At 39.3% G+C, this 26,526-nt stretch overlaps 1 protein-coding gene across 7 annotated transcripts in view; it reads left to right on the plus strand.

The window, feature by feature from the left end:
- MBOAT2 (membrane bound glycerophospholipid O-acyltransferase 2) overlaps positions 1-26,526 on the plus strand; it is a 176,013-nt gene that overhangs the window by 117,648 nt on the left and 31,839 nt on the right. For 3 of the 7 annotated variants that reach the window (XM_019755958.3, XM_074331665.2, XM_019755959.3), the window contains one exon: positions 25,502-25,597. The exons of the other annotated variants lie outside the window; for them this stretch is intronic. In XM_019755958.3, the coding sequence (XP_019611517.2) occupies positions 25,502-25,597 (96 nt within the window). The remainder of the gene's footprint in view (positions 1-25,501; positions 25,598-26,526) is intronic. 7 annotated transcript variants of the gene reach the window in all.

Genomic DNA, 26,526 nt, shown 5'->3' on the forward strand with positions numbered 1-26,526 from the left:
CTTCACCCTCTGAAATGCACTGTTCACTTGGGGACATTGAGACTGTCAATCATGCAACAAATATTTGTTACGCTGGTGCTGGGATCCAGCGATGGATAAAAAGACACGCCAGCTCCACAAGATGCTTCCCATCAACCTGCCAGTCACACTGTGATGACAGTGATGCAGAGAGCTGTACTCGGGGCCGAGGAAGCAGAACGGAGGGAGAGACAAGCTTGGAAGCAGTAAGACCCAGACTGTTTATATCAGCCATTTACTACATGTTCAGTAGAATAAAACAGTTGGAAGCAGAATACAGATATTTGCTGTTAAGTAGAATTATGCTAAAGCCTATTTTTAAACATTGGGAAATATTAAAAAATATTTTCCTCAGAGTCTTCCTTTATTGATGATAAAATTGAGCAGCAGGCTAGGATGGGAGGAAAGATGGGACTCAGACTCTGACTTCCACCCGGTGGCCTTAGCAGTGAATCGGATGAGCACTGGTTTGCAGTCAGCTGTGCATGGGTGTGAGTTCAGGCTCTGCCAGATTTTTGTTAGCTGTGGACCTTGGCCAATTCCCTTTCCCTTTCTGGGCCTAAATTAAATTAAACTGGTGACTCAGCTGAGGAGCATGTGCCTACCTGCTTCCTCGGGTGGGCGACCAGGTAAGCTTTGTTTGCATAAAGGGTTTGGCTACCAAGAAGCAGTGCTCAAATTCTGGGTGAAATGCTTTCAGAGGTCAAACTTAGTGACACAGTATTTTGCTGTTGTTTTTTTTCTCTCCTTATGATGTCGTGTCAGAGCTTGTAAGTATCCATGCTGTCGTACTCACCACGGTGCATGGTAATTGATTTTTTTCTCCTCTCCGGAATAGGAATGTCTTGGCAGGGATGTCTTACTCATTTTTTAATCCCACTGTTGAGCAAATAGATGGTAGAAGCTCAGTCAGTGAGGTTATCCATTCTGATCTGTTCTGCTGAGTAATTGTTGGCTCTTGTTTTCAAGCCTTTTTTTTTTTATGTCCAATTTCAGTTTGGTTGGGTGTTTTCAAACAGATTGTATAGGCCTTGAATGGCGTGGGTGCTGGGTTGACTTGCAGCCCTGTGCATGTTTCCTGCCTCCCTTCCTACTTAAGTTTCTGCCCCTTATGCTCACTGTACAGCCGGGGTCTGGGGCTGTTAGGGGGGGTCTGGGGCTGTTAGGGGAGGATGAGGCAGTTTTAGCTGATGTGGCCTTTATTTCAACCCACCGTGGCCCTGCAGAGCAGATAGCACAGACTCCCTTTTACCTGTTACCTGCCAGTACTGACAAGACCCTACAGTATGGATTCCTAGAAAAAATGTCATTAGAAACCACCTGAACTCTAGGAAGGAATGATGATCTTGGAAATGCTATGTGGCAGGCAGAAGAAGCCTCAAGTCACTTGAAAATGTGTCCTCATAAAGTTAATTAGCAGCAGTTAGTGGCTCAGCGGGAATCCTGTGAGGAAACTATCATCTTCACTGACGACATGACCCTATGAGAGGGCGTAAAATGGCAGGAAAGAAACCCAACTCTTAGACATTTTCTTTTGTGCTCCCTGTGAGCCATCGATGAAAGCCTTGTGGTGGAATAAAAGTGCAGGCCCATTTGGTATTGCTGGGCTACAAGTCGAATTTCACTTGGAAAACCATAGATAATTCTAAAATCGGTTCTGAAATTGGTCTTGTGCTCGTAATAGTTAATGTTTCAGTCATCACTGGATCGGGTGTTGTGCACAGCACACACGTTGTTACTAACCCTAGCACAGCCCTTGCAGGTGGCCGTGGTAGACCTGTGTCACAGAGAAACAGGTGAGTAAGTGGTGGATTTGGGATTGGAACTGGGTGTGTCTGATTGCACCCAGGGCCCATGCCTTTTACCTCTGCACTGCGTTACTTCTAAGCATTAAGCATTATGATCATGAGAACATGTCATTAAAAAGAAATACCCTAAATTGATTGAGGAGAGGTAATGGGAACCAGCAAGGTCCCCAACAAAAGCAGGGGTTTGTGTGTGTATTTATTACTCTTCCTTAGAGCAAAGATGCAGATATCTTCCCCCAAAAGGATGCAGTGGTCTTTTTGGCATATTGTACTTAGGATGTAAGGTTTTTAAACATTCTCAGTCCCCACAGGAAGGAACACCTGTTACTTGGTGATAGGCAGTCGGATATCCAGGTCCTGTTGGACCTGAAAAATCGGTAGGACAGCATCCTTCCATAAAATCCCGCACTCGGGGAAGGATGTGCTTCAGCTCCTTGTATGTTGTTAAGTCAATAGAGTATCTCTGTTAGAGGTATTTGAAGTTATGCTTTTATTTCTAGTTGAAAGCTGGCTCTCTGTTAAGGTTTCAGTCATCCTTGAGCAAGTATGGGAGCTTTCCCCCCTTGGGTCAGGGTTTGTATCAGATGTAGGGGCATTACATTAATGTAGGGATGCTAAAAAGCCTAAATAACACCCGTCCCTTGGTAAATAAGGGCGTTACGTTGGGTATTGCTGTTATATCTGAATGGGTCAAAGTGAAAAAACATTTGCACAGACTATTCATGCCACAGGGTTCTCCCAGGCCAGGTCTAAAATGTCACACTGATAGCTAGTGCTCCAAATTAATCAGCTGAAAAACAGAAGAGAGTTTTGAACACTAGCCAGTTAGATGATTGATGTATCTGTCTTGAAATTGAAAAATAACAATTGAGATATTATTTTAAAATAACCAGATCATTGTAATTATTAAAAATCAGAATACTTCTCATTGGCCAAGTACAAAGACTCATCTTCTAGTTTTGAGTACTTCTGGAAGTTAATCTCACTTTTACAAAATCCTAATCCTTGCCAGAATGTTGATTGAAAAATTAAGAACCCACAGGACCGTCTGTTACAATGAGGAACAAAACCTTCAGTTATATGTCGTAACACACTCCATTTACATAAAATATGTGGTGCCTGGTGACATTTTGTGAAGCTTGCCCGACTGGGTTTTTTGTTGTTATTGTTTTTTAATTTTAGGTAGGAAAGAGGAAATTGTTTTGGAGAATTCGGGTTTGCTAAATGATGACTCTATCTGTAGTGCACTGTTACAGTAAGTCTGTTGACAAGGTGTGTCCTCACTGTGTTAGAAACAGTGTGATTTAATAGTCTCTGGACTTTCACTTTGGAATTTAATGGTAATGGGGTGACTTCCAGGTACCAGTCACTTTGTTGAGTGCTTTTTACAAACATCCCATTTAACTGTCCCAACAATCCTGTGTAGGATGTGTTGTCATCTGCTGAATAGATGGGGAAACTGGGGTTCCAAAAGGTGAAGTCACTTGGACAAGGTCACAGAACCAGTGACTGTCAGCCTTGGAAGTCTGGGTTGTTAGATTGCTTGCTTACCATGTAGGTTGTTAGATTGCTTATTTACCAAGACACTTTCAAAGGTTTTTTTTGTTTTGTTTTGTTTTTAAGTTGGCGAAAGAAACAAAAAGAGATTTTCACTGCTTACGAGATAGCATAAGCATCCTAGTTTATTTTTTGAAAGAATACTAGGATACCAGGCACCATTGAGACATGGCATTGTGATTGGCTTTTTCTTTGTCTTCATTAGAATACAGTGTTTTTTTTAAAAAGTGTTAATCTTTAAATAAATATCGGGATAATAATAATTTTAATCTCTAAAATCTCTTCCTTTACTTAAAATTCAAACTTTTATAAGTGCTATGCTTGAAGTTGATATTTATCAAAACATAATAAATATAGACTTTGAAATACTATTTTAAGGTCGATTGACTGAAACTAGAATTGAAAATAGTTTTAGATAAATTAATTTGTGTGGGAAATAATACTGACCTCCTCCTGCTTGTTGCTAGCTTATTAAACAGTCCGAATTTAGAGCAGTTATGGAGAGACCAGCAAAAGGTAACAGAAGAAATGACTGATGACCTGCCAGGCGTTTGGGGGATAGGATACGACAAGCCTGCGCATCTCTTCTCATAGTGCAAATCGAGCTCTTGCTTAAACTTAATGAAGCCCAGAAAAGAGACAGGATTGCTAGTGTTCCCCTGGTGTGACGTTAACCTTGCGGTATTACGGGGTATGTGCCTTAGCATGACTTGTCTGGAAGAAGGTAACAGAGAGTGCCAGGATGGGCTGGGTACCGTTTGCCTTTCATATTTAAAACAATCTTGTACAGAACTCACGTGTTGTTGGAACATCAGTTTCTCTCAAAACCTGAGTGATTAGGAGCCATGATTTAGACTAGGACGCAAAGCTTTTCTTAGACACAAGAGCTTTAAAATGTTTAGAAAACAGACTGAAAGACTTGAAAGCAAAACACAACAAAAGAGAATGATAAAAGTTAAGAAATGGCTAAGGTGAACTCCCGAAAGGACAATGGACAATGTTAACTTTTAGTAAATTGCTGTTAATAGCTACATTACCATTAATAGCTAACATTTATTAAACACAAAGTCTGTGTCAGATACACAGTAAACCCGGAAATGCGTTCCCATTGATCCTTACAGCTGCCCCGCACTGTAATCTGCTTGTCGCAGCTTCACAGTTGAGAAAATGGGACTGAGGGAGCCAGAGACCTTCCCCAAGTTTGCACAACTGGTCTCAGGGGGCTCAAACTTGACACCACGTTTGTTCAGTGCAAAAGTCCCACACGCCCAGCCATGCCGCTCAGCCCTCCCCAACCTCATCAGTATGTGAATTTGCCACGGGAAATGTTCTTTGTCCCACCCATTTTATTTTGGGGTTGTTTTCCTTCATCGTTAATTGCTATATATGCAAATAATATAAATTAAGCTTAATTTGAACACTGAATTGGGAAGCTAAATCTCCTAATTCTAATTTTTGGGTTAGTTTCTAGATTTATCTGGGTTTCTTTTGATGCCTCCTCTTAAATCTAACAGCCGTAAGTAAATCAGTGCTTTGAACCATTTTCCCCACTCTAATACATCTAACAGAACCTACCTCTATTAGTAATAGTATTTTCTATAGCAGTAATTGTCACCTCATTGGCGTAAAGGGTTATATCAGAACTTAGGGGAATGGGATCATGATTCTGATATATTGTACCCCTCTTACCCCACCAGACAAACAAAAACAAAAAGGTGCCAACTGAATTTGATAACTGGTTTCGTTTTTGTGCCTGCTGACATGTCAGGTGGAAGTTCTCCTGCCTCCCCAGTGTTTCTTTTCCAGTCTTGGGGCGTATCTGGCTGCTCTGTTCTTTGTCCCTTCAAATGGCTGTCATTCACCGTTATCTAGATCAGTAGTTTGCCAGGTTTGGTCCAGAGGCCCCTGTAGTCCTGAGATCCTTCTAGGAAGTGGTAAGGTCAAAACTATTTTCATGATAACACTTAAGACACGATTTGCCTTTTTCACTTTCATTCTCTCACGGGGGTTCAGAGGCTGCGTGGTGTGTGTATTGCAGTAGAAACATTCGAGAACTCATCTGTCTTCTATTAGATGTTAAAGAAATTTGCAAAAGTGTAAAACAGTGCCACTTTACTCACTAATTTTTTTTGAAAATATACCTATTTTTCGTAAAAATATTGCTTATGTTGGCATGTTTATTATTGCTCTTCTTGAATTAACAAATATTTCTAAAATTCTCAGTTTTATTCTAATACGGTAAATATCAATGGCTGTTGTTTATGTGGGTTATGACTCTTTGGCTTCCTCAATTTTTAAGACACTAAAGGATCCTAAGACCCCAAAATTTGAGAACAGCTGCTCTAGAATTCTTTCCTGCCACTTGTAGCCAGCGTTGTGGACCACCCACCCAGGCTCTGTCATTGAAGTCATCTGAGCTCCTCCTTCGGTCTACTTGTGTGGTGCCCCTCTGCTTCTGAACTCTGTAGTTCCAGAAGCCAGCTGAGACCACAGCCTTCAATGTTGAGCTTTCTTACTCCCTTGCTCCCCCTGGATCCATCCGCGATTGGCCATCTGCCTAGTGGTGCAGTGGAATGACAGAGATAAGGGCTGAGAGCCTAGAAACAGTGTAAGAGGTGACGCTGTTTCCACTTCCACCTTCCCAGGTTCTCCTAGTTAGCGTCTTCCTGACCTCGCATTTCTGCTGCCCAGAGTCTCTGCCTTTCTTAGTGGCACTCTCCACAGCCTTTCCTCGCCGTTCCATACACCACCAGGCAAATGTCCAATCTTGGATGGACACAGATCTCTACTGTACTTGGGCAGCTAAGTGTTTGAGAGACCCCCACGTGATGGGGGTTACTACAGATTCAAGATTTCTTAACTCCTCAAATCTCTTGAACATTATTTTAATTGACATTTTTCAGTTCATTTTCCCATTCTTTTCAAATATTAGCCTAAATCTTACCACTTTAAATCCATTCACTTTATCATTCTTGGGAGATAAAGATTTAGAGTAAGGACTTAGACGTGACAGAAAGGAAGAAAACGGAGGAGGAGAGAAAGGGACTCTGGAAGGAAACGTAAGTTGACATCTGCAGCTGTTCCTGCTGGGGCTGAGAAGGTTGCTGCCCTCTCGTGCCCTGTTCACTGTCACACCCGCCTACATGTCTAAAACCGAGTGCACTTTGGGCCTCAGATCTCTTCTTCCTTGCTGATGCTTCATTCTGACAACGTTCGCCATCCAAGCAGCCAAGGCAGATATTGGAATAAGTATCACTTCTCCCGTCTTCTCACCTCCATGTCTAGCCATTGCCAAGAACTATCTGTGCTTCAGTTTCCTCTTGGGTTGTTTTGAGGAGTAGACATTTGTAAGACATTGAAGACAGTGCCTGCCATGTACTAAGCACTCGGTAGCTGTCACTCTTTCCCTCATGATCCATCAGGTTCACTCTGCAGCTTCAGCCCTGTTCTGTCAGCTCGCCGTCTCGTACCTGGACTGTCACGTCAGTCTGCCAGTCGATTGCCCTGCCCTCGGGTCTGTCCTGTGCCCTGTTGCCCAAGTGATCTTTTTAAACATCTGCCGTAACAGGGCTCCCTTCAGCTTCAGACTCTGCATTGGGACCCGTATCTCGGCAGCTTTGTGCCTTTGACTTGCCTTCCTTTCTGCTCTCAGTTATAGCGCTCACCCCTCAGCTGAGGCAGCCACAGCCCTAAGAACCATCTGTAGTTCCGCACACGCATTCTGCTGTCCACACTGGGTTCCTTTGTATTTGCAGGGCGCCTCCCACCCCCTACGGGAATTTCTGCTGGTCCTTCAGAGCCCTGTTCATATGTGACCTCTAGGCTGATGCCTGTTCTCCTTTCCCCCTTCTTCACAGAATGAGTCACTTTCACCTTGTACAACTTCTGTACTTCTCATATTACACTGTGCTGTACAAATTTGTTCACGGGTGCAATAACGCTGTCATTTAGATCCTGATTCTGGAGCCATGCTGCCTTCTCCTCTTGTTCACCGGCTTAGTGGTTTTGTCGCACTGTCCGAGTGATTGCCCTCTCTGTCCTCAGTTTACTCATTTGGCAATTAGGAGTAATTACAATACCTGCCTCCTAGGGTTGTAATGAAGATAAATGAGATAATAAACTGTTTCATTCATCATAAGATACCACTGATTGTAAGATGTGCTATTGTTTTACGTACTACTGAAAAGGAGTACATGCCATCAGTTGTGAGAGGCTTCTTGATTTCAGACATGTTAAAATGTGACAATACGTGAGACTCAGACTGAGTGAGATGCAGCATGCAGAGCCCCTGGGCTGGAGCTGGTGGGGGGCCATGCACATGTTGGCCCATCCGTTTTGCCTCCCATAACTGGACTTGTAACCTGAGAGGCCATGGGCTGAGCCTCTTTCAATTTTGTGTCCTCAGAACCGCACCAGACACATTAAATGATTAGAATGTGTGTTTAAACACAGCTGAGTCAACGCTGCTCATGAGCTGACCATGTTCTCACCCCCGCACCTGCACGGGCAGACCGAAGCGTGTACCTCTTCTTCCAGGTTCCTATTTCTGAGGGGCCCTGATAGCTCGGCTTTGCTCAGCTGTGGTGGCGTCTTCTTCCTAATCCCATTTCTTGGATCTTTTGTATTGTAAGCCAAAGTATGGACTGTGGAAAACTATCATTCATGTAGTCTTTCTTGCTGTCCTTGCTTTTAAGACCTTTACTGAATTAAGTGAATCGCTTGTTGTCTTTTCCTACTTTCCACCTAAATATTTTTTCATCCTGAAGTATAGTGGAAGAAAGATGAATGATCTTTGGTGCGGGTGGGGAGGACCCCTTATTAAAATGCAGCCCCTGAAGAACGGAGAGTGACAGGTTTCTAGTCTCCTGGTTGGCAGCGGCCCAAGGTCTTTCAATTGGGGAATGGAAGGGGTGATTTGAAGGTTTTTTCCAAACATTTTTCCTCAGAGTCCTGGTTTTAGCAGCAACTAGAATAAGCTGAAATCTGGTTGCTTACTATTATTGTTTTTGTGGATAATTGTGTGTCTCAGTTGCCCAAGATTCTGTCATCACATTGACAGATGTAGTTTTTGATGTTATTAAAAGTTTTAAATTTTTGTTTCTGAGTATTTATTGACTTACTAGGAAAGGCTGAATTGGGGACTATTAATCAGATGATATTTTGAACTAGAATCCAAAGCTCTTAAATCTTTTTTTTTTTTTTTATTGGGGAAAGGGAACATGACTTTATTGGGGAACAGTGTGTACTTCTGGGACTTCTTTCCAAGTCAAGTTGTCCTTTCAATCTTAGTTGTGGAGGGTACCGTTCAGCTTCAAGTTGTTGTCCTTTCAGTCTTAGTTGTGGAGGGCACAGCTCAGCTCCAGGTCCAGTTGCCATTGCTAGTTGCAGGAGGCACAGCCCACCATCCTTTGCGGGAGTTGAACCGGCAACCTTATGGTTGAGAAGACGCGCTCCAACCAACTGAGCCATCCAGGAGCTCAGTGGCAGCTCAGCTCAAGGTGCTGTGTTCAATCTTAGTTGCAGGGGGCACTGCCCACCATCCTTTGCGGGACTCGAGGAGTTGAACTGGCAACCTTGTGGTTGAGAGCCCACTGGCCCATGTGGGAATCGAACTGGCAGCCTTTGGAGTTAGGAGCATGGAGCTCCAACTGCCTGAGCCACCGGGCTGCCCCTAAAGGTCTTAAATCTTAATGTAAACTACAAAAGCCTATAATTTGAAAGATAAAATAATCTTAATATCAACAGCCCAAACTCAATTTTATATGTATATTTGAATCAACTTTGGAAATTTTCTTTGTATAGAACCATTAAGTGACTTCATTGTATTACTGAGCCAGGTGTGGGAGCAAAAGTTGGATTTTGTAAAAAAGCTAAACAATAGCTGGGTGATTGAGTTCATTTCTGTAATCTGTAAACAAAGTGAAACAGGAAAGAGTCGAGTGACTTCATGTATCAATGTCACTATTTGTGTCTCGCCTAGTGAATACAGCTAAGCCCCTTTCCCTTTAGTCATGAACAAGGCTCTGTAAAAGAACAAACAAAATCCCTCACAACTTTTATTATAACTCATTGAGATCTCTGTTCCAGCATGAGAGAACACCTGGTCTGAAAAGTGCAGCAGCTAACCTAGCAAGCCCTGACTTCCCAGGAATAGCAGAATTTTATTGAGGAACATAAGATTACCTGTGAGTCTCTATCTAGGAAGGAACTAAGAGTATGTACTAGTCACCAGACACCAGAATCTGGTGTCTCTGTATTCAGGGAGAAGCCTAAAGTGGGGACCCTGGAGAGGTGGTTATGTTACCCTGCAGAGGACAGTGGTATTCTAAAATGACTGGGAACAAAAGAGGGACCCCTGAATCTTGCATGAAGACAGCATGGCTGTCTTTTGCTGGTAAAGAAGGTGGTTTATAAAAGTGTTTTAAAATTCTTCTATTAGGGTAGCAAATATAGAGCTGATTTCCCATTGACAAAACTCAGTTCACTCTCTCTAGAAAGGGCTGGCAATCTCTTCTTGCCACCAAGACTTCACTAGGTATGGATAAGTTTCTGATTTTCTGGACCTATGTTGGAATTTTAATTTACCTGCCACAAAAATAATGTTTCCTTGCCAGCCTACAAAAGGTCATTTTAATTGATGGAACTTCTAGCTATTAAGGAGTGAAGAGGTGGACAAATTTTCTCCCCCCAAAACAGCTATAAAACTGGACAAGCTTGTCAGAATCATGTTAGGGCTCTGGAAATTGACTAAAAGGAAAACAACAATTTGAGAATTATTTATTCATAAAAAGCTACTGACCTTTGAGTAATAACGGTGGGAATTGGTTGTATTCTTGCCTGGGGTTGCCTGCCTTCCTCATTCCTTGGCAAAGTAATTCTCTTAGTGCAGGGCTGGCCATGGAAAGCGCTTTGATACCAGAGGTGATTGACTTGATTTGAAGTGGAGGGCAGAAAACCTATGCAGTGGCTGACAGAGAATGCCTGGTGATGTGGGACATACACTGAATAGAAAGATCCTGGGTATGAGAGAGCCATAAAGGGACTTGAGATCTCTACACAGCCCTGGCTGACTGGAGGCTGCATCCACGCATGGAGGGGAGGCCCAGGAGGCCCTGGGGCAGAGTAAAAGCTGGGGCGGACTTGAAAACTGCTGGACGACTAAGTGAGCTCTCCGACCCACATGTAGATACATCTGCAGAGGCCAGAAGCCTTACTGGTTGAAGGTGTTTGAGCACAACTCTGACTAATCATTGGCTGACCACTGAGATATGCAGATAGAGGGTGACCCCTAGAGCATATTTTGTGGAGAAACAGGGAAAAAACCAGTCAATTGAATCGGTGTCTAAATGGACCCAAATGTTGAATTTACCACACACTTCAAAGCAGCTATTATAAATATGTTCAAAGAATTTAAAGATGAAGACCATGACTTGACAAATAAGGACTATCAATAAAGAAATGAACCAAATCAAAGTCGTAGAGTTGATTCAGTAAATAACCAAAATGAAAAATTTACTAGATATGTTACATAATAGTTTGTGAGCCAATAAGTAAACTTATGGATGAATCAATAGACATTAGCCAGTCTGCAGAACAGATGTAAAAAATATCAAAGAAAAACAAACAACCTCAGAGACCTGTGGGACAACATCAAGTATACCAATATATGAGTAATGAGAGTTCCAAAAGGAGAGTAGAGAGAGAAAGGGGCAGAAAAAGCATTTGAAGAAGTAATGACCAACAGTATCCCATATTTGATGAAAAATATTTATCTACAGATCCAAGAAGTACAACAAACCCCAAGTAAGATAAACAAACAGATCTTCACTAAGATACATTATACTGTTGAAAGTCAAAGATAATGAGAACATCTTGAAAGCAGCGAGAGAAAACCAACTCATTACATACAGAAACAGTTCTTACCAGAAACAGTGGAGGTCAAAAGGAAGTGTGGAATGATATATTTTAAATGCTGAAAGAAAAAGAAATTTCAATCCCAACTTCTATATCTAGCAAAATTATCCTTCAAAAGTAAAGGTGAAATAAAACTATTCCCAGCTAAACAAAGACCTGCCCTATAAGAAATCCTAAAGGAAGTCCTTCAGGTTGAGAAGTAATGTAACAGATGGTAACTCGAATCCACAGGAAGAAATGAAGAGCTCTGGAAATGGTAAATATGAGGGTAGATGTAAAAGAGGGTATATATAGAAATTCTCTTCTTAATTTCTTTAAAGGACATAGGGCTGTATAAAGCAATAATTATGACACTGTACTATTAGGATTATTATATATATGGATGCCATACGTATGATAATAACATAAAGGGTGAGGGAGAAAATGGAGCTGTACTGGAGCAAACGCTATATTTTATCAAAATTAAGTTAGTATTAGTCTGAAATAGATTGTGACAAGATAAGGTGCATATTGTAATCCCTAGAGCAAGCACTAAGAAAATAACTAAAAAAATACAGAGTGAAAAAAATCAACAGGGAAATTAAAATAGTACGCTACCAAGTATTTGTTTTAATACAATAGAGAGCAGTATAGGAGGAACAAAAAAGACCTGAGACATATCTATAACAAGTAGCTAAATGGCACATATAACTCTAACTATACCAATAATTACCTTAACGTGACTTGAAAGAGATTGTCAAACTGGATTAAAAAAAAAATCTAACCAGCGCTCTCTACAAGAGGCACTCCTTAGATGAAAAGACACAAATAGCTTGAAAGTAAAAGAGTAGAAAAGATATAATATTTGTTGCGAACAATACCAAATGATGCTGCAGTGGCTACAAAAAAGACTACCAGAACTAATAAATGAGTTTAGCCACGTTTCAGGATACAGGATCAGTATACCAAGTCACTTATATTTTTATATATTACAAATAGTTCAAACATGAAAATACAAAACCAATTTCATTCACAGAAGCATCAAAAAGAATAAAATACTTAGGAATAAATTTAATGAAAGAACTGCAAGTATACTTGAAAACTATAAAACACCCCTGAGAAAAATTGAAGATTAAATGGAGAGGTATTTCATATTCACGTGTTAGAAGGCTTTATATTGTTATGATGGCAGTTCTCCCCAAATTGATCTACAGATTCAATGCAATTCCTAACAGAAATTCCAGCAGGCTTTTTTAAGAAATAGAAGTTGACAAGCTGATCATAAAAATTATATAAAAATACAGAGGACCTTGAATAACCAAAGCAATTTTGAAAAACAGCAAAGTTGGATTTATACTGTTCAGTTTCAAAACTTACTTCAGTGGCACGGTAATAAAGATGCTGTGCTAATGGAGTAAGGACAGACATACAGATCATCGCGATAGAGAGTCTCGAAATTAACCCTTACCTTTATGTTCACTTGATTTTTGACAAAAGTGTCAAGGCCATTTAGTTGGGAAAGAATGGCCTTTTCAATAGATGGTGCTGGGACAATTGAATATGTCAAGAAAGAAACCTAGACCCTTACCTCAGACCATACATAAAAATTAACTCAACGTGTGTCATAGACCTAAATGTAACAGCTAAAACTATAAAACTTTAGAACAAAACACAGGAAGAGCTCTTTATGACTTTGGGTTAGGCAAAGACTTCTTAGATATGACACCCCAAGAATGGTCCATTAAAAAAATTGATAAATTGTACATCATCAGAATGAGAAACCTTTGCTTTTCAAAAGAGCAAAGAAGGAATGAAAATGAATATAAGAAAATGAAGAGGCAAGCCAGTGGGAGAAAATACTTGCAAAACATATATCTGACACAGGACTGGTATTCAGAATATATAAAAAGAATTTTACAACTCAAGAAGACAATTCAATTTAAAAGTGGAGAGAGGGGCTACAGTCAACAAGTACTCATTAAGTATCCAAGGAGTACCGTGTGCCGTAGTCTGTTCTAGGAGTTGGGGCATAGTAGTGGGAAAGACTCGGAAGTGCCTGCCTTCCTGGAGTTAATGTTCAAATGCGGGGAGGCAGACAATAGGCAGGTAAATATCTAAGCAAAATTATTTCAGAGAGTGATATGAATGAAATAACATCGGGTGCTCTTTCAGGTGAGTTGAGAACTAAATGGGCAGCTGAGCCAAGTATTCACGGAACCCGAGGGAGAGCACTTGAGGCAGATGGATGAGCCTGTGCCAGGTCTTAGGAGTTGGGTGTTTGGTGTATTCAGAGACCAGAAAGAGGTCCAGTCTTGGAGGTAGCTCACAATCAAGGTCACCAGTTGTATAAGATGACATCAAAGAGGAAGGCTGGGCCAGGTTGTAGTTTGAAGTGCTGTGGGAACCCACCAGGGAATTTTTGGCAGGGGGCGTATTTTGTTAAATTATTATTCCGACTGCTCTATGTAGGTAGGGTTGTCAGAGGGTAAGCTTGGTAGCAGGCACACCAGTAAGAGAATATCGGGAAATCAGACAAGAGGTGTTGTGGAAACAGAGAGGTGGACAGTTATGGGATACACTTTAGAGGTGGAACTAGTAAGATTGCAATGAAGAGTGGTTGTGGGATATGAAGAAAAGGGAGGAATGAACTTTTTCTGGTGTGAGCAGCCGGGTGGATTGTGTTATTTATGAGATGGGGAAGGTTAGGGGATGAAACAACTTACTGGTCAAGAGTGCCCTTTTTGGCCAAAGTAAGTTTGCTATTATCAGACACTCATATGGCAATGTCAACTTGGCAGCCAGACGAGTCAGATGTTCAGTGTAAAGGCTTTCAGGTTGTATCCCACACAATGAAATTATCTCAGAAAAAAAAAAGTAAATAAAAAAGAAGACAACTGAGGCTTAGTTTAAGCGTCGTATCTGAAGTCACACAACTAGTAAGACATCAAGCCCCTATTCCAACCTATGCCGGTCTTTACTCCAGAATCAACTTCTGAGTTCTCTTGAGACACCCTAATTAAAAAACTTGATTTCTTAGTTTCTGTAGTTAGTATGTTGTGAAAAGGTGTGGTTTTTTTTAAATTTTCCTTGGAAATTCTTAGCACTTTCTTTTACATCCTCTACCTTAGCTAAGAACTTCCTCTCTCGTGCTCTTCTGACTTCCAGACTTTCTCCCTGACAATCCATCGTACATATGGATTAGTTTTTATTATTCTCCTAAAAACTATTTCATCATATTACATCTTTGCTCAAAACCTTTGAATACCTACAGGAGAATAGCTAAAATTCTCATTCAAGAAAGTCATGACCCTTCAGAATACTTTGAACCTATTTTAACAACTAAGCTTATTTCCTGTTGTTTTTCCTGGTTTTTGTAACTAGGAGTCGGGCTGGCCACAGCATCATACGCAGATTCATGGTTCTAGGCATTCACCTTGACTGGGAAGCACCATCTTTTCCCTGTCGCTCTTGCTGTGTGTTTGGAGCCTCTGTTGGCATTTTACTCCTGTGGTCTGTAGTGCTCTTTTCCCATGACGTCTGTTTTATCACTGTCTATCTTGTCGGCACCATTCACTCCCTCATGCACATGCCCCACACAGCAGAACTTCAAAGAGTGTCTTCTCTTTGTCAGTTTATAACTACATTATTGGAATGAAATTCTGGGAATTAGCAGAAAGATTTTAGAAACCTGATGTTTTGATAATGGATTTAAGACTAAGTTTTGAGACTTCCAGTTAATTGTAGCCAATTAAACACACATTTATCTGTGCGCCCTTCTGAAACTCCACTTAAATGGGAATAAAACATCAAGGATGGAGGGCTGGAGATGCCAGAAGAGAGCTGGGACCCGACGTGCTTGTGGAGGGCGGTGCTGTTGAGAATCAAGCCCGTCTGTCATCTGTCCTGCCGAGTCCAGGGGACAATCTGAGAACTAGCCTGCTGGCCTGTGGAGAGCAGAGCTCCCGGGTGGGGAGTGTGGGCTGCAGACGGCTCTGTCGTGACGAGCCACATTGTACCCTTTGACTTGGAAACTCTGCGTGCATGACTTTCATAAAAAGGAGTGGAAGAAGAAATGGGCTCACTTTGGGATGTTGATTTTAGAATAACAGCATGCATGCTTAGGGCTCTGTCAGATCTTAATGCGTTGAAAAATTCTTCAGGTTACCTTCCCATAATCACTTAGTGAAAATGGACAAACTTGATTAAAAACATGAATAATTTTTAAGCAGTCATATTTCTAGGTCTCTGTTGATTTTATTAGACTCAAGATCAAGTTTTGAAATATACCCAAAAGTAGGACACTCAGTTTTTTTCCTTCATTTCATTCACTCATAGCTCAACAAAATCTTATTATGCCTGATATTTTTAAAATTGTATTTGTATTCACATAACTGTTATATTTTTAGTGAAAAAATTTTACATACGCACAATTTTAGCAAATTGTCTCTCTTAGTTAATATTGTGAGTGTTGTACAGTTCTTCCGGTTACTTGATACCAAAGTCTGTTTTTAAGATCCTGTAAATTATTTATTGAGTACTTTCAAGCTATATTTCTCATTAGTGCTGTCTTTGGAGTTCAGTCTAATGTCCCTCCCACTACCAGTATTTAATTTTAATTTTCTTGGCTCATATTTGTTGCTATTTAACTAGATAAAAAACGAAAGGCTATCTAGATTGGGTGAGTTGTAGTTCTGATTATTTAATTTGAAATGCTATATTCTAGAAATGGAAATTGTGGGTAGAAATTTCAGAATAAATTTTGAGAGGAATGGGCTTGAAACGTAGGGTTAGAGAAGTATTTGCTTAGAGGTGTTTGTTTAAACTGAGGAGAATGTCTTCAAAATTACACAATAACCTGCGATATGCAGGGTTATGTGCCAAGAGGTAGAGGTAAGGCTTGGAGATACCAATTTGAATAAAACTTGACCCCTGACTTGAAGGCTTTTGTGACCTGCTAGCAGTTTTAACCTGAGCTTATTATCTGTGTATCAGTTTCGCTGTTTCCACTTAGCAGTGCCAAGGAGACAGAGAGAGAGGACCAAGTAGACACACAGGATGGTTTAGCAGAAACAGTTACACAAAAACAAAATTAAAGTGAAACGGAGCCCTATTTCAGCGAATTAATTAGTACAAAAATAGTACCAATCAAAAATCATGACCAACTTGAGACAACACCGAGGGTAACTAACTTACACTTCCCTCGTTTGCTGGAATTCAAGTGGTCTACCTGTGTCCACATGGGATAGGTGCTTCAGATGTTGACACATTTCTCTAAGCTCCAGTAATGTTCTAATTTCATCATTCTTTCATAATTCTTTAGTCCTTGGTTGTAATCAAAATAAAAGTCTATGTAAATATGTGTCATTCACCCAAACCAAAGAAAGAACTTCGTTTTTAAAAAATTAGATCCTGGGGCAACCCCAGTTCTTGAAGAAACTTTGATTTTATTCTGGGGGTGGTGGGCGGCTGTGGGGAAGTCTTGAGCACTCTGGCGCCTCCCTGTAACAGACGAGGAAGGGAGGCTAGTCAGGATGCTGTTACTGTGATGCAGGCCTGGACCTGGTCCCAGTGGGAATTACTCAACCCAGGGTATGTTTTAAAGATAAATTTGGATATGAATGTGAATCATACAATTAAGTTCGCAAACTTGTTGCAACAGTGTCGCTAACCTTTTTTGACATCAGAGGAATTATTCATTATGAATTTGTACCAACTGGACAGTTAACCAAGTTTACTATTTGGAAGTGCTGAAAAGGCTGCATGAAAAAGCCAAAAATGACCTGAACTTTTCGCCAACAATTCATGGCTCTTGCATCACGACAATGCACCAGCTCACACGGCCCTGTCTGTGAGGGAGTTTTTAGCCAGTAAACAAATAACTGTATTGGAGCACCCTCCCTGCTCACCTGATCTGCCCCCCAGTGACTTCATTCTTTACCCGAAGATAAAGGAAATATTGAAAGGCAGACATTTTGATGACATTCAGGACATCAAGTGTAATATGATGACAGCTCTGATGGCCATTCCAGAAAAAGTTCCAAAATTGCTTTGAAGGGTGGACTAGGTGCTGGAATCAGTGCATAGCTTCCCAAGGGGAGTACTTCAAAGGTGACCATAGTGATATTCAGCAATGAGGTATGTGGCACTATTTCTAAGATGAGTTCATGAACAAAATAGTCAGACCTCGTACATGATGTGAGATATGAAGACAGACTTGAAGATTTTGCATATGAGATGTGAGTCGTAAAGGTACATCAAAAATGACTCTTTTGGGGGGCAAAGCAACTGGGTGAGAGATGGTGCCACTTACCAGGATAGAGAAGACTAGGGTAAGGATCATTTTGGTGGAATCAGGAGTTCTGTGTTCAGCATGTTAAGTTTGAGATGCTCATTAGACAACCGAGTAGAGATGTTAGGTTGCTTGTTGGGTGTTTGAGCTTGGAGGTTAGGATCCATGTCGAGGCTAGAGATTTAGAATCTGGGAGCTGGCAGTACACATTAGGTATTTAAAATCAGGGGAGTGGGTGAAATCCTCTTGGAAATAAGTATAAATTGAGACAAAAACAGACCCTGGAGCCCCAGGGTGAGAAGGACTCTGCAAAGGAGATTGTATAAAATTTGTTTCCAAATAATTTTTAAATCAACTTTAGGTATAATTTACCTAAAACAAAATAAAACCACCAATTCAATGAGTTTGGACAAATGTATAGACGTGTATAACTGTCACCCAAATCAAGATATAGGAAATTTTACTCGTCCCCAAAAGTTCCTTTATTACCCTTTGTAATCAGTGCAGCCCTCTCCCCTGCAACGAGCGATCTGCTTTCTGTCACCATAGATTAGTTTTACCTGTTGTAGAATTTTGTATAAATGGAACTGTACAGTATGTAACCTTTTGTGTCTGGCTTTTAAAAACTCGGCTTTTATGTTTTTTTAAAACTCATCCTTGTCATTATGTTTATCAACAGTTTGTTCTTTTCATTGCCGAGTAGCCTTCCATTGTACGAATATATACAATTTATGTGTCCTTTCTCCTGTTTATTAACGGACAGTTGAATTGTTTCAAAATTTGGGCTGTTATGAATAAAACATCTAAAACAGTCTTGTATTATACAAGTCTTTTCATGGATGGATGTTTCCATTTTTCTTGTGTAACAGGAGAGGAATTGCTGGGGCATAGGGTAAAACTGTGTTTAATCATATAAGACAGTGCCACACTTTTCCGAAGTGGTTGTACCATTTCTCTCTCACACTGGTGATGTCTGAGGGGCCAGCTGCTTCTACGTTCTCACCAATACTTGCTTTCATCAGTCTTTTCATTTTAGTCATTCTAATGGGTGCATCGTGGTATCTCACTCTGATTTTAATTTAGATTTCTCATCATTAATGATGACAAGCATCTTTTCTTGTGCCTTTTGACCCAATTGTATATCTTCTTTGGGGGGAACATGTCTGTTCAAATCTCCTGACTTGAATTTTATTATTTTACAATTTGTTCTTTCTATAGTCTGGATATAAGTCCTTTGTCAGGTATATGAATTGTGTATGTTTTCTCCTAATTTGTGACTTGCCTTTTCATTTTCTTAGTGGTGAGTTTGAAGAACAGAACTTTAAAATTTTGATGAAGTCAATTTACTAATTTTTTTATTTTATAGTTTAGAGCTTTTGTGTCTTCTAAGAAATCTTTGCCCTAAGGTTATGAACATTTTCTTCTGAAAGTTTTATAGTTTTAGTTTTTATGGTTAGGTCAGTGATCTATTCTGAGTTAATTTTTGTGTATGTTATGAGATAAGGGTTGAAATTAATTTTTTTCTATATGCATATCCATTAGTCCCAGCAATATTTATTGCAAATACCTTCTTTTCCATATAGAATTGCATTTCACCATATATGTGTGGCATTATTTCTGGACTCTTTATTCATTAATCTGTGTGTCTAATTTTGCACAAGGCTTGCACATCTGAATAGCAACGTTACTTTCTCCTTATTTTGCCTTCCCCTCTGTCTATACTTTCCAAGACTGTTCACTTCCAAGACTGTAATTTTTGTTTTATAGTGTTCCATGTGTTTTTAAAGTTGTTTCAAAAATTACATAGAGGGCGACTGGATGGCTCAGTTGGTTAGAGCGTGTGCTCTTAACAACAAGGTTGCTGGTTCTATTCCCACATGGGCTAGTGAGCTGCGCCCTCCACAACTAGATTGAAAACAACGACTTGAGTTGGAACTGATAGGTCCTGGAAAAACACACTGTTCCCCAATAAAAATTTTTAAAAAATGATATGGAAATGCAGAAACTACAGATTAGCAAACAATGTGTGAAAGAGATGAACAAAGTTCGAGATAAGTATGAGTACCTGATTGCAAGACTAAGTATAAGTATCTGATCTCAAGACGAGGTATAAGCAAACTTTTTCCATAAAAGGACAGATAGTAAATACCTCCTTGAGGCTTGGATGGTCATGCTGTTGCTGTTGCAACCATATGGCTCTCCTATTATGAGACAGAAGAAGCCAAAGACAGTGTGTAAACAATGGGCGTCTGGTGTGGTCAAATAAAATTTTATTTGCAAAACACGCAGTGGTCAAGATTTGTCCTGCAGGCTTTCATTTGACAGTCCTTGGTTTAAACAATCAAGACGATTTATAATGTTTGCCGATTTACGTAGTGTGACTCCTTCCACTAGTAGATGTAAGGCTACTAACATGACGTCCCTGAATGTGGAGTTGGGAAGCAACACTATGTAGCTGACCATTATGTAGCCGCTCCACCATGCACACTCAGTAGATGCAAATCACCTCAAGAACACAGAAAATGGCAAGCGATAGGAAGTACAGTAATTGGAAAGTGATGGGTTTTGAATATTCAGTACCTTTGTATGTAAGATAATTTAATTTTATGTTTGTATTCATTTTAATAATGGCTGAATTTAACAGCCAGCTTACAAAAATTCTTGAAAAAGTAACAGCTTTCAAGAGCTGCTATGAACTCTTGAACATTGAATGAACTTGAATGATCTAGAACATTCCTGCAAGTGGCTACCGTATTAGACAACACAGATCCAGAGCTTTCCTAGGAACCTCAGCAGACTTCTTTTTTTCATTTTTATTGAGGAATATAGGGGAACAGTGTGTTTTTCCAGGGCCCATCAGCTCCAAGTCATTGTCCTTCAATCTGGTTGTGGAGGGTGCATCTCAGCTCCAAGTTCAGTCGCTGTTTTCAATCTTTAGTTGCAGGGGGTACAGCCCACCATCCCATGTGGGAATTGAACCGACAACCCTGTTGTTCAAAGCTCGCGCTCTAACCAACTGAGCCATCTGGCCGCCCCATCAGCAGACTTCTGCATGCCTCCCATAGGCAGGACCTGTCTCGTGCCACCTCTAACTACGAGAGAGGCTGGAAATTGGATATTAGCCTTTTGGCCTCTATAATAGAGGAAAGTACGGGAGAATGGAGATGGAAGTGCGATGCAGTGAGTCAACCTACGGTGTGTACTACAGTTTTGTTCTAGAACTTTTTCCATGATATATCTATATAAGTTTATATATACACAAACTATGTATATAGATCTGTATAGATTTTTTTTGTATCTAAAATGGGACTACATTTTAAGTGTACTGTTCTCCCCCCCCAATTAACACCGACTTTCGTTGTGTGTACATATAGATTCCTCCTTATTCATTATTATTGAATTCTGTTTATAATGTGGCTTTCTATTTATTTTATTATTTCCATTTATTTTAACTATAATATTGGAGACATTTAGTAGTTAGTTTTCCCTTAAATACTGTGCTTTAGTGAATATCTTTGTGTGTGTGTGTGTGTGTGTGTGTGTGTGTGTGTGTGTATTTTACTTTTTAGGATAGGCTCCTAAAAGTGAAAGTGGCAATTCAGAGAGTTTGTGCAAATTCTGATGTACACTGCAAAATCACCCCAAAAAGCTGTTTAAAATTTCATCCCCACCAACTGTGTTTAAGAGTGCTTGTTTTCCCTACCCCAACTGGGTATCTATTTTTAAACTTTTGCCAATTATGTTGGACAAATATTATTCTAATATGCATTTCTGGATTAGTATTACTTCCTGATGATTCCTTATCTTGAATGTCATTTATTTTTCTAAATGGACTGGCTGTTATAATTTTTTTGTTCTATAATTTGCTCGTTCATATTCTCATTCATTTTTTACTTGAGTTCTTAATCCTTTTTTTGTTGGTTTGTGGAATTTCTTTGTTTATTTGGGATACTAACTTACTATATGTAGTTGATAATTTGTTACTTAATTTAATTTTCTGTCATATAGATTATTTCCAGTGTTTATATAATAAATATTTGTCAGACTTACCTTCATGGCATTTTGATTTTTGTCACATATGAAGGTTTCCCCATTCCAGGATTTGAGGATATTCTTTTGTATCTTATTCTAGTACTTTTTATTGTCTTATATTTTACATTGAGAGTTTTTCATAATCTGACTGGATTTTTGTACTTGTGTGTGTAGTGTGAACGGGAAACTATTTTTCTGAAAGGAGAGCTAACTTTTTTTTACCTCATTTACCTCATTCATCCTTCTCCCATTAATTTTATATGACAACTTTATAACAAATCAAAGTTTCAGTTGTACAATGAGTCTTTTTGAACTTTCTTCTCTGGTTAATCTTTTGATCTATTTCTGAAACAATACTACATTATAAATCACTGTGACATATTCTTTTATCTGCTAGGACAGGGCAAGTCCGCTTCATCATGTTTGTTTAGTTTTACAGGAGACCTTGAAAATCAGCTAGTCTGGTTCCCCTAAAAGTGTTGTGAGGATTTTGATTGGGGTTATGATGTTAAATTTAGAGATTAATCTGAGGACACTGGGCGTTGATGTTATTTGAATTTTAAAAAATAAGTGTAAAAGTTAGGTAATTCATACTAATACATACATTTCTTTTTTCCCTCTTCAAAAACTTTCATATGCTTTCCCCCATGAATTACTGGTGTTTCAAGGCCGACAAAGTTCTGAATGTTTTGATAGGTTTTTTTAACATTAAGGAAGCATCCTTTTCACTTAGTTTACTAAGAGTTTATTTGCTATGTGGAAACATTATTGGCTTCCAGTAAATGCCTTTTTATGTATATTATAAACATTTTTTCCTTTGACTCATCAGTGATGATATGTATTACTAGTCTTCCTATATGAAATCGTACTTGCAGTTATCAAATAAGCCCTACTTGACCAAGGTCAAGTATTTTAAATTACTATTAGTTTTATCGTGCCAAACTTTTATTAAGGGATTATTTCAGTTGTCTGTTGCAGCATGACACACCACTCCAGACTTAGTGGCTTACCAACAATTTATTACTAGTTCTCACGGTTTCATGTGTTGACTAGATTCAGCTGGACAGTTTTCGCTTAGGCTCCAGTGTGGTTGCTGTTAAGTATTGGCTGGAACTGCCGTTCCTTTGACAATGTGACTGCTTGACACCCAGGATGGTTTTCTCCTACTGCTGGCAGTCGATGTTGGCTGTTGGCTGGGAGATCAGCTGGGATTGTTGGCTGGGACACTTATATGCCGCGTCTCCGTGTGGGCTTGGGCTGCTCACACACGGTGGCTGGGCTCAGGAGAGTGTGCTAAGAACCAGCAGTCCAACAGAGCCGGAGGACACTGCGCGACATCTCAGGAAGCCACTCCCGTTGTGTTCCGTGGGTAAACCAGGTTATGAAGTCCAGCCCACAGTCCAGGGGAGGAGAACTGCATCCAGCTGTTGGTGTACAGAGCTGCGACAGGGAGGGTGTTCTGGGGACAGTCTTTGGAGACAGTCAGTTCTTAAAAACATGTCTAGTAGAGAGTCTGAGGGGCATACCCTTCAAATTCTTAGAAACTTTTATTCTAAATCTGAGGGGTTCTAAAAGGTGTGCCCTGAAAGCTTCCTGAAGTGTCATCAAAGAGTTCCCTTGACTTCATCTTTACTCTGATTACTTTAAGAATACTTTGCTGGTTGTCGTGAGGCCTTTCTATTTTCTCTAAATTCTACTCAAAACCTGAACACTTTTCCTTTATAGTTCATATCTCTCCATCCATACCTTGTCATATGGATCCCAAAGAAACCTGTGGTCACTTCGATTAGGTGCATTTTCTATTTTCCATGTTAGGACAAACAAGTGTTACCTAGTTTCTGCCAGTACATGACGTGGGGTGCCTTTTCTCCAGCCTCCAATTCGTTTCCTTACTGCCTTTCCAGTCTTCACTAGCAATCTTCTCAATACCTTTCCTGCTTCCACCTGCTACCCTGCTCTCAAGCCAGTGCTGTGCCATAGGTTTTTCTTTTGACAGCGCTCTATTTTCACTTTCCAATTTCTGTTCTGATTATGTCACTACATGAAAACATAGTGGCCTAGAACAAATTGGTATATTATTTTGCTTATGATTTTGTGGGCCAGGAATTCAGGGAAAGGTTCAACGGGATAGATACCTCTTTTTCATATGACAACAGCTTCTTCACACCAGCGTCTCATGACTTGGCACCGCTTGGCACCTCTCTCTCTCACAATCCATCCTTTCTTCTTTGTCTCATCCTGCAGAGCCTCTACATGTGGTGGTCTCAGGATAGTCACACTTTTTTTCTGATAACCAACTTCCAAAAGGCAGGAAGTAGAAACTGCCTGGAACTAGCAGAGTTTTCTGCCATAATTTACTGATCAGTGCAGTTAGAGGGCCAACCCAGATTCAAAGTGGTTGGAGAAATAGACCCTTCTCTTGATGGGGGAGCAGTATGTCAGGCTGTAGAAGAGTATATGAACTGGGAGATATTGTTGCAGCCATCTTTGGAAAATACAATCTGCCATATGATTTTTAGAAATGGTTTTAAGCTTGATTTGTCAACACTGTGTGTGAATAGCATGTGTGCTATTTTATCAGCCATACTATCAGGAATATATTAACTTTGTAAAATATTTGAATTAGGAAGCTTTCCTTCATTTTTCTTTGTCAGGATTAATTCAAGTAGATTAGAATCACATATTTATCTAAAGTTTGAAAGAACTCTCATAAAACCACCTGAATTACCTATATGAGGAAGTTTAAGATTTTAACTTAGTCAAATATAGTTTTTTATGTTGATTTCTTATATATAGATGTATATATGTATATATATACATATACACATATATATGTATATATATGTATATATATACACATATATATGTATATATATATATATACCATGTTTCCCCGAAAATAAGACGTAGATGGACCATCAGCTCTAATGCATCTTTTGGAGCAAAAATTAATCTAAGACCCGGTATTATATTATGTAAGACCCAGTCTTATATTAAAATAATACCGGGTCTTAGATTAATTTTTACTCCAAAAGACGCATTAGAGCTGATGGTCCAGCTACTTATTTTCGGGGAAACACAGTATATGTGTTTAGAAAGTCCTTCCCCAATTTGAGAACATTTGAATATTTATCTACAGCTTCTATGTGTTTTGGTTTTATATGATATATATAATTCTTTAATCCATCTAGAATTCTGTAGATGAAAATATAGCACCCTTTCCCCCACCCAGATCGTTAACCAAGTAGGTGATAATGCATCCATTCCCATTCATTTTGTATAGTGTTATATATTCTAGAATCTGTTTCTGGGCTTCTGTTCTCTTCTATGGATATGCAAATTCTTTTTTCCATACTGTGTTTTTAATTATTTTAACTCTTCCAAGCATTTTAAGATTGTGAAAATCATTAAATGTTCATACCTATAAAATGTGAGCAAATGTCACCTGACCCACACTAAGGGTGTATGCTTGTAGACTATTGAGGACAAGTTTTATAAAAACCTAAGGATTTGTTTAATTTATATTTTAGCCAAATATTTTTGTGCTAAATTTTGTTTTCTAGAAAGAAGGAGGAATAAATAGAACAAATACGATACTCATAGTTTTCTTCTTGTGCGCATGACCTTCTGATGCAGTATTTGGTATATGGAGGTCTTTCAGAAGGAAAACATGAATGAAGGCAGCAATTGAATGCATTTACCGCTGAAGGTGGTACAAAATTCAAATAAAATGAGGCTGAAACTAGTAAAGAGTTTTTCTAATTTATTGAAGTAAGCTATTTGTGGAGTAGATCTAGTATATTTAATTTTCAAACCATATCAAACAGTTAATAAATTATAAAATGTATTCTTTAACAAAATGAATCTTTTATTTTCACTAATCTAGCTTATTTTTGTTTTCCAGATATTGTTTTGTGTTTGCGTTGGGATACCTCATAGTATGCCAAATTACTAGAGTCTATATCTTTGATTATGGACAATATTCTGCTGATTTTTCAGGGTAAGATGAAAACTTTGATATAGTAGCCTGTTTTTCCTATTCTAATATGTTGGTTAAAGGACAAAATATAGTTCCATTTAGCAGTTCAAATGAAAAACTATTACTAAACATTTTAGTAGAAAATTCCTTTATGAATTTAGAATCATTTTTCTTATAAAATGGTCTTTTATAGTGTTATATAAGTTACAAAAATAACCTACCCTTTTCAATTGACTTTAAAATTTTCTAAATACTATATAGCAATTAAATTTGTTATACAGCACTCTGATATTGAAAGCATTTTCTAATTCTGATAGAAATTTCTGCAATTGTTTATAACTATCAGCCCCTCCCTTGAGCCTGCATCTTTGCTGCCCTTTTCTTTCTTTCTTTGTTCTCCTGAGTCCCTTTTTCACATTCACTCAATGACTTCTGTATAAGATCTGATTGCCCGTTCTTGCTTCTAGCACCCCGTGGGACTTTCTTTGGACAGCAAGTCGTTGGCCTAGCTTTATCAGTCTGAATTTCATACAGAAGACACTTAAGCACGTATTTTACTTCGATGCATTTTACTTTCATGGAATATTCTACATTCTTATATCCAACTAGTGGAAATACTCTGCTTTTGTTTCTTCAGAAGGGATTTAGTCCCTCTGTGGTATTGTTTGCCTGTAACAAAACTGATTGAATGGCTGTGATGAGACAAATTTAGTCCAAGTCCTTAAGAACTGACTTGTTCACAATCTTTATAAAGGGACATCTGCTTACACCTTCGTACCAGGTGGGGATGCTAAAGATAAACTTCTCTATTCTTTATGTCAAGCCTGACAGCTTTCTCTATTTGGACAAGATACAGCAGACCTGCTTTTAAGTCAGTCCTGAGTCATCTGGACAGGATCAATAATGACTGGTAAATCCAATTGAAGGATAACTAAAGTGGGAAAAATGAA

Source organism: Rhinolophus sinicus, chromosome 2 (genome assembly GCF_057876585.1).
Source record: "Rhinolophus sinicus isolate RSI-liver-muscle chromosome 2, RSI-T2T, whole genome shotgun sequence".
NCBI lineage: Eukaryota > Metazoa > Chordata > Mammalia > Chiroptera > Rhinolophidae > Rhinolophus > Rhinolophus sinicus.